The sequence below is a fragment of the Homarus americanus genome, unplaced genomic scaffold (assembly GCF_018991925.1).
Source record: "Homarus americanus isolate GMGI-L3 unplaced genomic scaffold, GMGI_Hamer_2.0 scaffold19318, whole genome shotgun sequence".
NCBI lineage: Eukaryota > Metazoa > Arthropoda > Malacostraca > Decapoda > Nephropidae > Homarus > Homarus americanus.
In genome coordinates, this window is record NW_024732238.1 from 5,947,128 (window position 1) to 5,959,550 (window position 12,423).

General features: G+C 32.9%; 1 protein-coding gene across 10 annotated transcripts in view; it reads right to left on the reverse strand.

Moving 5' to 3' along the window:
* Nucleotides 1–727: 727 nt before the first annotated feature.
* LOC121868389 (calcineurin subunit B type 2) overlaps nt 728–12,423 on the reverse strand; it is a 36,416-nt gene continuing 24,720 nt past the window's right edge. For all 10 annotated transcript variants that reach the window (XM_042368963.1, XM_042368968.1, XM_042368964.1 and 7 more), the window contains 3 exons: nt 4,639–4,815; nt 3,498–3,619; nt 728–2,439 (listed from right to left, as the gene is read on the reverse strand). In XM_042368963.1, coding sequence (XP_042224897.1) covers nt 2,269–2,439; nt 3,498–3,619; nt 4,639–4,815 — 470 coding nt within the window. In that variant the 3' untranslated portion in view covers nt 728–2,268. The remainder of the gene's footprint in view (nt 2,440–3,497; nt 3,620–4,638; nt 4,816–12,423) is intronic.

The window sequence follows — 12,423 nt, forward strand, 5'->3', positions numbered from 1 at the left end:
AAGTTTGTGTTTGCAAAACCACAGTTTAGACATCTAATGTCATTAAATTTCAGCCTAGTACAGTGTTGAACAAAACTAACAAGTTTATTAAGGTACAGTACTTGAGAATAAAGGCCATTACATTAGAATATTTGCTGTTCAAACTACACATTATACCTTCTTCATATATTTTAGACCCTTTATTATCTCCACTAACTATACCACATATACCATATTGTATCAAATATGAATTCAGAGTACAATCAATTGAGTAACAATATACTATATATACTGTGTGTGTGTATGTATATATATATATATATATATATATATATATATATATATATATATATATATATATATATATATATATATATATATATATATATATATATATATATATATATATATATATATATATATATATATATATATATATATATATATATATATATATATATATATATATATATATATATATATATATATATATATATATATATATATATATATATTTAACATGTGTAGTGCGAACAGAGTAGGCTCACTGCCTGGTCAATATAAATTAGAAAGTGGTCACCATATTAGCCACCTAGAACAGCAATTGATGGCTTCTAAAAGAGACCGAGCATCGTGACTAGCTAAAGCGCTCCACAGGAACTCGGCCCGGGCAGCAGCTGGGTATTGCACATGGGTGATGGAGCACTCACTGCCTAGGATCACACAATACATCCTCGTTCTTTCAGCCTTAACAATTTTCTTAAAAAAAAAAATAATAATAATTAAATAATTAAAGAATATGTAAATAACAATAAAAAATGATAATACAGATACATAGTTCCTCTTTTTTTTGTTTAATGTTTTGTAGTTATTAAAGGTCCTCAATTTCTCAATATTAAATACATTAAAATTAAGTGCACATACAATCTATAATTAAACGTTGAATTAAAACAACTCTCTACAGAAATCTGAATTTCAACTAAATTATCTTGTCTTTATTCGGTATTTGATGTTAATATTGTTACTGTTAAGAGTACAAACTAATGTATCACTTTTAATATACTGTACTGGTATCATAATCTGTAACTTTAATAATTGAAACCTTACATCTCATAGCTTTTCATTAAGTAACTAAAACCTGACAATTCTCTTACAATTCTTGCAATTTTTCCCTTGGAAAACTGAGCCACCATCTTTATAATAATTCAGTACGTACTTACAATATTCGAACCTACTTCAATGTTTAACCACCATAATTTACATAAAAATAAATTTAAGTGAATTTATTGCCAAATGTCCAGATTAAACAATTATTACAGTTCCTATACACTCATTAATAACTCTGCACTTCAGTAGGAAAAAACTAAACTGACAGTTTTTGCTATCTAAGCCCCATATAATATTGAGGACTTGGCACCCAAGGCAGAGGGAACTGGAAAAGGATACCATCCCTATGTATCCTTCAGCAACTGGGGGAAGATGAATTATGCACAATACAATACAGTTTGTAATAAACATAGAAAACTTATGCAATACCACATCTCCATCATGATATGCAAGTTTAGAAATATGTAACAAAACTAGAGTGATGCTTGTATGAAGTGTGGGAATTTACCTTCAAATATCACAAAGTCAGTTATGAAGTAACAGGGAAATATCTAGTACAATAAAACGGATGCAAATAGTTTTAAGATTATGAGATCAAATGCAAAACCACTTCATACATGAGCTCTGACATGGAGAGAATGATTATAATGTCTTAAACTCAATATTTCCTGCAGTGCCACTGAAGCCCTGGTTTTCATAAAAGCTAAAAAACATATATGACAATATTTATATAAGAAAGCCCCAGAAAACACAAAAAGGTCTATAATTCAACAAACAAATATACTGTACTGTATTTAAATAGTCTAAAAAATGTGCCTCTGATTACCAATTTTTGCATAGTAAATTAATCTTTTTTACTATCATAGACTTCAAAATCTACATCATATTAAATCCAATACTGTTCTACTAATTTCATTATTGTATTATGAAACACTAAGGGCATGTCAATGGCATTAATACAAAGATCATCCTTACACTGTTGCATTCTGTCACAAAAAAGAAACAATTGCTACATCACTGGAGTATCAAATGGAGGATTCCATATTGCTACTGATGAAACACTGATCTGACTTTAAAACTGTTATCATAAAAAACATTTATCCCAAGACAGTCCATAGAAACATTAACAGCTACGTTGCACCTTAGGCCAGTGGCACCCAAAATCAACAACCATGAATTTATTTAAACGTCAACGACCATCTTTTTGTGAACATCCGTGTTGCCGACTACCGCACAGAATTCATCAAAGCTTATTTTGCCATCTTCATCTTTGTCAGCAAAGAGGATAGTTTTGTCAACAATCTGCTGGAGCTGTGTGTCCTTCAGGTTGTTTCCCACCATCATCTTTAGTACCTGATGAAAAAGAATCTATATATTAGTTGTTCCAAATCAATACACAAATGTTGATAATTATTTATTCCCTACATCATATACAAGTATCACAAAATTTTTACTTTACCATAAACTGCAAATAAATTTGTAGATACTCATGTATATGAAGAGTAACATCAGAAAACTAGAACATTTGTAAAACATATGCCCCTGCATTGGAAAAAAACTTTCAACAGGACACACATGCACAGATAGACAGATGGACAATTGTTAAAGAAAAACACTTATTGTCCACTACCACAGGTGGTGGGTTACTAAAAGAGGCCCACCTGAGCCTGAGATTTGCACACCTGGATGATTCCTGGAGCAATCAAAATGTCAAAATATAGGAAACCTTTGATTTAAGCAAGTTCAAACTGAGCAATTTTTATATATTACACATACATTGTACTGGGTTATCAAAGAGGGTTATGTTGACCTTTTATCTCCAACACTATATTTCAATCAATTATTATATTAAAGTATACAGTAAACTCCCTTTAACCCAGACTTTCTAAAATCTGAATCCCCTTCCAAACCGGACTGAAGTCCGCCACAGAACACACGTATTCCCAACCGAGAAGAACATGACCAAAATCTAGTTAGTACAGTATGGGGGAAAATTCATGTAGGCAGGGACTGCCACTGTGGTGGCACAGAGGAGTAACTCAACAGTTACCTCAAAGGAGACAGAAGAAGTGTCTAAGAAATAGAAAGTTTACAGTACACAGTCAATGAAATTAGCAGTGAAAACATAACCTTCACTCTACCTTCAGTGGCTTACATTATGAGTGTCATATAATCACTTCCTGCCTCAACCGCCTCATGATAAGTTAATAATTATTAAGTACAGTAGAGTACTTTATTACTAATACATACAAAATTTGTTTCTTCTGTACAGTTATGTCTTAATAAGTACCACTTAATGTTTGCCCTGATTTTAACCAAATTTTGACCTTGAGTATATTATATATTATCAATAAATCAACCAGCATTTTCTATAAATAGTACTATACAAGCTTTTTATAGCATTATTTTACCTGGAATAGCTCCCCATTTGAGATGTAACCATCATTGTCCATGTCATAGATACGGAAGGCAAATCGCATCTTGCTTTCCTTGTCACCCTTCACGCTAAACTGAGACATGCCTTGAATGAACTCTGTAAAACAAGTATAGTTATAACAAATGTATTTACTCCACCTCCCGGCGTATATCTTGATGAATAATCATCACAAATATAAAAAAGTCTGTTGAACATATCTACAGCATTTTAATGTTAAACAACAGAAGTGGGATAAAAAAATAAAATAATAAAAAGCACTTGCTTTTGGCAAACCTTTGCGCTTTTTCAAGTAATGTTACAAAGAGGTCACTGTACAGTATATCATGCACTCATTCTGGTATTTATCTCCTTCCACCCTCTAAAAACAAATACCGGGTACCTAAAACTGAATAAGCATACAGTAGTAATACTTCTGAGAAAGACGTCAGAGTAAAATAGTAGAATGACTGAAATGAAACACTTCATTTGAAAGCAGAGGGACTTAGCTATCACAGCTGGAGAATGTATGAGGGATGTGGCTTTGGAATGGACATTACAAAAACACATCATATCTTTTGTTCCATAGGTGGCTGCAATATTTGTTCCATAGGTGGCTGCATAACAGTGGCTAAGGATTTCTTAATACGCCACCACATGCACAAAAATGGAATGCAGGAAGAAAGAAACATCAATTGATGTTGACTACCATTTAAGGGTTAAGTAAGTATATTGTAGCAATGGTAGTTCTGGTCAAATATATTTTTAGGGGAAGCCAGGGAAATGGAAAAATGAGATTGAGGCACTGAAGTAATGCCAACAGTTGTGCCAGGTGTGTGCAGTACTATACTGGGAGGGTGCTGGAGGGAATATTCCCCTCCTCTTGGGAAGGTTTGGGGAGAATTTTCTTTATATCTGCAGTATAACTCAGATGGTGGTTTCTAGGGCTAGAGTACAACTGAACAAGTATCAATTACCAGCATTGTCAATGTTCAAGTTAAGGATGAGCATAAATGACATTAATAAGATTTAAAAGTTCAAGAATTAGGTGGGGCAGCCACACTATCTCTTACTCACTTGACTTAACCAGAGATGGGTGTCCATAACGGGAAAGCTTAGCCTACTAATGGCTGCCTTACCTTTAAAATCCACCTCTCCATTGCCATCTGCATCAAATATATCTATGACACGCTGGACCAGCGGGTTTTGCTGAAGTTCCGGAAGCGACATAAATTCTTCCACAGAAAGAGAACCGGAGTTGTCAAGATCCAGTTTGCGGAATCGCTTGCCGAGTCGGCGGATTTCATCGGCATCAACTGCAGGGGAAGTTTTGTGCCAAGATTAGTGAGTATGAGCCTTAGATGTGGGGGTCAATAAGTCTCAGATTCCAACTGAATAATGGGTGAAAGGCGAGTCCAGTATAAACCCCCTTAAAGATTATGAATATGATCTAAGGAGGATTCAGTAAGCCTCACCTTGCCACTCAATGTTCAGTCCTACTAACTCATCCATGAGGATATCATACAATATATACAAAAGAGGTGTGCTATTTGTCCATGGCTGAGAGAGTGCAGTGAGTTATCTTGAACAATTTATCATATGCAGTACGTATTCAATACTGATACAGCAAGCCAATATGGTAAAGTTTCTGTATTATTAGCACTTTACGTTGATTACAGCTCGTAACAAAATAAGCAAGTGCTGGATACTCTCTTAGTATGACCATAATTTGGCAAAGATACAGTACAGTACCTGTACTGTATATGGAAAATGGTAAATTATCAAACTCAGTCTTGCTGTAAGTAATCTAAATCCTTTTGCCAATTTTTATTGAAATCTGCCGAGTCTTTCAAAGTACGTATACGAGTGGACACTTTCGACAATAAATGTACAGTACATACGGCATTGTAAGTAGACAAAAACAAGAAGACTGCTATATACCCTCACGCTTTCTTCAGGTGATAACTACAAAAAAATATTCTTCAGAAAATATTTAAAGCTTATATGATCAGAAAATAACCTTTTATAAATAGAAGCTGTGCTATGGTTCTCTTCAATAATCATATGCTATTATTATTAATGGACAACTCCTCAGGAAAACTAATAAGTTATACTGTACCCATGGTCACTAAGTCTGATATCAACACATTTTCATGCCCAAAACTCTGGACACATATGTGCACTTTTTTAAAGTTTAATAAATGAACACAAACTAAAGGAAACAGCCAATAATGTGGTGAACCAAATATGATGTCACCAAAAGAGAAAATGACTACTATCTTCAAGTCAACGTACAGTTAAAGTACTGTATCTCCAAATTTAAATTCAATTCATAAAATATATTTGTGATGCATTTATCTATCGTAAGAACACTCATTTAAAACTTTATAATATTATAGTAGTACAGCACTGTAAGTAATTCAATTGTTCATATTTACATAATTTGAGAAAAAAAAACAGTGTCAGCAGTTCCCAGCCTGGGGATGTTACCAAATACTGTACTATGATAAGGAGAGTACACATAAGTCTAATGCCAAATTTAAGTTTGAAGTTGTAATATGCTGTTACCATACAAATATATCATACTGTATAAGATCATGAAACAAACTTTTTGATATAAGTATAGTATAAGTAGTCACTTAATAGAAAAGTAACACTTGGTATATATAATGACTAATTTCCTATAAGGAGATCATAAACAAAATTAAGGCTAAGTGGTAATGATTCATTTCTTATCGACCACGGAAACTACTACCTGTAACAGTCTTATTAAGGAGATGGTACAGTATTACTTTACATTGAATTCCTTAGGTAACACGTATGAATTGCAAGACCTGGAGTGCAATAGAAATTTTAAATCGAGATTCAGTGAGCAGATAATATAACTGGGCACAAGATTAGCCCCTGGTAACACATGATAAAATCCAGCACTTTATAAACAGTTGTAGTATCCTGACTACTTACTAGAGCGCTCTGGTGCTGCACTACAACATGGCTTTATCACTGTATCAGTAATCAATGTCTGCCAAAATCAATATAGACTTCAGTAATCACTGGACAGAAAACACTGAAAACATAAAACCAACAGCCCCAAAACTTGCTTGTAATAAAACCCATTGGATGAGTGAGTAGTAACTATAAGGAAAGGAAAACAGACTTATTGATATGTCATCTAAGGCTCAACAAAATGCTTGCCAAGAAAGGAATAATCAAGAGGAAATGAAACACTACAAAAAGTATTATATATATCAAAATTATATTTACAAAGTGCAAATCTTTGAGTGCAACTGAGAACTACTTGTGTCAGATCTGTAAATAAGATATTGATCTATTTAAGGATAACTTGCTTCTCAAACCAAGCTAATGTAAAGATTATACAATATGGCGTGCATTCAAAAGATCTTATTTATACGATGCAACACAAATAGGAGATTAGTAGTTGACTCATAAAAAAATAAAATAAATAAAAATAAAATAATAATAATACTGTATATATATATAATATATATATATATATATATATATATATATATATATATATATATATATATATACACAGTATATATATATATATCAGAGAGATCATAAAATTTCATATTCACTGATAACTAACTAAATCAAAATCCATTTACATGACCAAGAAAAAAATTGAGGAAAATCTGTACAGTATTAACCAATTATATATCATTCTCAAAGTACAATAATGAAAACTACTGTATATGAACAGTAAGTAAAACCATTTTCACTTACAAGACCACCATTCTTACATGGTGCTATGATCATTGTGTACTGAGTAACTGGTAGAAATTGAATAGACATGTCACTAAAGCTTGCTTACTGATCTGTTAGATATTTCTTAATCACAAGATGCAGTACAGTATTATATTGTACTGTATCATTCTTGTATTGTTAGTTTTAATTTTACTCTCGCTCACCTCTTCCTCCGTTATATATTTTTCTACATCAGGATTTCAGTTATTCTGCATTAAGAGCAATGAATTGTTATATAATATTGTCAATATACTTGTAATACAGTATGTTAGTGAAAAATTTCATCCCAAACCACGTACGTACAGTGGTGTGCTCCTGAGGTTTTAATTAAGGCTTCATGATATGAAATACTACCAGAATTAGCTTGCCAGAAAGTATTTTAACGTAATCAATACAGATTCTCCTCAAGCTATATAAAATTGAAAAAGGTCTCAACCCAGCTACATGGACAAAATATGACTCCACAAAACTAGCCGTTCAAAAGGATTTATGTACATACAATATGTACACTTCAAAGTAAAGATATATACAGTATATCAGACTTGTGCTATGTGGTCATGGCATGCACAAGCAATGAAATTCAAATTATATATAAAGTTTCCTGGCAGTAAACAGCAAGTTGTGAAGCTCCATGTACTGTACTTGAGAGAAGACCAATAACAATCAATATAATTAAGATTAAAATTTTAAAACTTTAAATATCTTTCAAGACTAAATATACTAATCTATTCATGCATGGTAGTGGGTTGACCTTCCAGTCCAATCTGTGGTCTGTGGACACCCACCAGCCACCAACACACAGAATACAAGTGGCAAAAATGCCACACACAAGATATTATCAACATTTGGTCATAATCATAATTCAAAGAGCTACAGTACTTCAAATAAAAAAATACAAGACATTAAAAACAGTCGTTACCACAGCTAAAATAACTACACTATATACTGTATTGTTAGAAAAACTTACACTATACTGTACCCTGTATTTCATTTCATGTTTAACACAGCCATAATAAAAGATAATGATGGTGATAAAAAATACAACATGTCACTTTATATAATTCTAAATCAAACTATACTGTACGTCTGTATAATAAACAAAATATTTAAAATTACTACAAGTCGTATCAGTACTATACGTAATTTGTAAACTGTAGTAAACAGAATCATTACATCACTTGTGAAAACATAACAGCTTGAATTTAATACATTAGACTCCAAAACTAACATCCTTCATATGATGCTTTGATGTATTCAATGTTAAAATCCGTAAAGACCCTAAATCATGATTATGTCCAAATGTCAAAAAATATCTTCTTAATTAATCTTAGAAAAATGGCAGTTACCCTCATAAGCATAGGACAGAAGCCTGGCTTCTAACCTAGCACAGGAGAAAACAAACTCAACAATAAATGTACCTGCACACAAGGATGCTCAGTTCCCTTAAAAACATTAGAGTCTTGCTGCAGATGCATCAACCGTTGGTCAACACTGTTCTCGTCTTGTACACTGGCTAGAGAAGAGGGAACCAGTGCATGCAATAGGTAGCAACTAGTGCATTTGACAAGTGGCATGCAACTTTCAAGCCTTTTAATCAAATCTTAAGCAGCACAGAGTACCTACGTTCATGTGAACAATTCAAAACATTGATAAATAACTCAAGATAATTTTTTATGTGAAACAATAAAATTAAGTCCTAACTTTAACTCCTATACTTCTTATATTTACCAACAGCACAGGAAAGACAAATTAAAAAACAAATAAATAAAAATAAAAAATAATAATAAGTGATAGCCTAACATATCAACTTTGAAAAAAAAATTAAATAAATAAAAATTATTCAAAAAATTAAAATAAAGTACAGCTTAAGTGAAGTTATTTGTGGGGTGACAGAAGAACAAACTACAGTACTGTACCATCTTCACCAGACAAGAGGCATACCAAGAGGAAATCTGAGAATTTTCTTTCATGAACGTAGCTACCGTTGCGCACAGTCATAGAGACAACGGACAACTACTGGTTGCATATGAACTCCTGGAAACTCCCAAGTCATAAGCCTCGCAAGAAGTTGGTGTTAAAAGGGGAAAGGTGTCCCACACATATAATTGTACGAAATATTTCTTAAGACCACAGTTACTGCTTTCCTATGTTCTTGTGTTTGTGTATGTGATTGTTTTTTTCCTTACACAGCCAGAATATCAGAGATAATCCTTGTTAATTTGAATCTTCCAAATTATGAACAATTTTCAGGTGATTTCACAACAAAGAGAATATTATGGCATACCAATACACCAATAGAGAAATACACAAATGAACAAGGATGGAAACCAAGAACAAGTCACATAATTTTACCTGAGCAAGAGAGGATAAACAGATAAAGAGCTCTGATTGGTGGACAAGATTATTCTCCTGATTGGTGGACAAGATACAGTAATAAATTTCTGAGCACTTATTCTCCTGATTGGTGGATAATATATTTCTGAGCAATTATTATCCTGATTGTCAGACAAGATAATGTATTTCCGAGCAATTTTTATACCTGATTGATGGACAACACACTTGCATCATATTTCAATCAAATTCTATTTGTAATAATTCTGGAGAGACAAGACCCCCAGTAACTTATCCCATCCAATTAGATAACAGACCAGATCTTGCCTACGTGGAGCTGATGCATAAATTAACATGCATCCCTTTATATTATACTATGGATATATATTGAGGAGACTGCAATTGCCCACACATTGCAAAATAACAAGTGTTTTTAATTATTCAACGTCAATTTGGCTTCACACGATATTCAATAAATATAAATCAAAGCTATATTAATACAAGTGTGCTTTTCGTTCAGTGAAAATTATGTCCTCCAATAAAGATGGTGAATTATAGAATGGTGTTAATGCAGATTCCAATGCTTTATGTGGTCCTTATACAGTAACAACTGCATCTGACTGATGGTGAGCATAACAAATTATGGTAATTTGCAAACATCACATAGCAAACTCCACTTGTTTCACTTATAAATTCTTCTCATCAATCAGGGAAAACAACTGCTCTTTGTTGAGTATTTACAGCATGTACAGTATTATAAAATACTGAGCAAATATGATTATATTATTTTCTGTTTACCTCTCGGCTCAAATAATTTAAACAGTAATTTGTGGAGAGAAAACTTAAAATTTGGGGAAGGATTATGCTGATCACAAACTCTTATATAAAAATTTGTATAATTCTCAACATGTGTAAATGAACACATGCTGTGTAATCAGCATTTACCAATGAAAATTTTAAGCTTGTAATAAGGTCATAAAAGCACAACTTAGGCCAAATATGGTTAATTTTCCCAATCTGAATAACATTAAGGAAAATAAAACCTTGCTCAGGAAAATTTACCAATTTGGTACAGCTGCCCTACCTACCACAGTACAAAAATTAATAATAAAAACCCAAGACCATATGAAGAAAACTTAAAAATCACCACTGACATTTGTGGCTTCCAGTCTACCTGAACAAACGGGACCACAATAATCAATGTAAAACACTGAGTAAAGGTTACAAATAACTTTAGGGATGACGACAACAAACCATGCAAGAGAAGGTGCAAAATAACACAGATATTGAACATGCCATATTTAAAAATAAAACAAAAAAACATGTTGCAAACACTGAACTAACCCAATCTGATGTAAAACACCAATCACCACTAGAAATTTGTCAGTCAAGAAGGATACATTCAAAACATGCATTCAACACTAGAACAACTTTGCTATCCAATCAATGGGGTCCCAAATGTCAACATTAGCTTGCTGTTAACAGGTGTCAAAGAAGTGAGGTGGGGAATGTTATCAGCCCAAGTATCCAAGAATTGGCTCATAAAGACACCCAAAGAGCATAAGTATTCTTTAAACACCCGGTTGGACTGAAGAGATTTAGGATCACACTAAATGACATTCTCTTTGTCCTTGTGAAAGTGGAAGTCAAAAGAACATCAATGCTATTGGCATCTTTTGCAAGGAATGGCTCCATTAAAACTGGATTATCATCACCAGAGATTAAGCACTGATGAGTCTCAACTCATGATGTCCTTTGAAAACATTAATTCTTGAAACTCAATGTAATGTATTGCCCGGAGATTTAATCACCCTCTTCCATTGACAGGGGTCGTTGTGTTTACAACCACTTTTAAATTAATTTGAGTCATGAAGGCCACTGCACTACAGTGCTTGACAGAGAGGTGTGGTGATAAAATTAACTTATAATATTGGAATTAGTTAATTTTACCACCACACCTCTCCGTCAAGCACTGTAGTGTCGTGTCCTTCGTGACTCAAATTAATTTAAAAGTCTGGTTTTAAACACGACGACCCCTGTCAATGGAAGAGGGTGATTAAAACTCCAGGAGTATAACTCTTGGCCAAATGATTTTAGCACTTGCAGGTTATATCAGGCAAATGAGTAAACATTGAAGATGATACTCAAAATTCATTTCAGGAATTTTTTCTCTCTGAGGATTACACAAACAATTTCTTATTTCAAACAAATATTTATGCTCCAAATTAACCAAAGTCTGTTTATTCACAAATAAAGAGTGCATGTTTAAACAATATTTTACCTTATATCTAGCCTGTGTGTTCCTTAAATTACTGACTGAAATCAAAATTGCAATCAGTTGTGAAACAGTGAAAGAATAAATAAGAGAGAGAAGGCTTAACTCTATTTGATGTCAGTGGACACATACATAATGCCTGTCTGTACATCATCAACTTCTTGTGGTTTTCAAAAAGGCTAAAGTACACATGACTTCAATCGTGACTGGCAAGTGAAAACCTGACAAAATCCCTATCAGTAAACAGATATATTATGATTCGTGGTGAATCCTTATAAGGGAACAAGGTCCAAATATATTTATTTTTTATCTAGAGTATGTTGATAACTTTGAAATGCAGATTTTTTAAATTTTTATTATTCATATTAACTGATAATAAATTTTGTTAAAATTTAATTGATTAGGCTTTGCTCTTGTTTTGTTTCGGAACTATGTCCTGTCAAAATGTTCTGCTTGGTCATCTCCAAAGATAGTGTGCCATCCTTTCCATTCTTCAGCTCCATTACCGTATACTGTATTATGCAGCAGCAAAAAGCATGAAATTTTT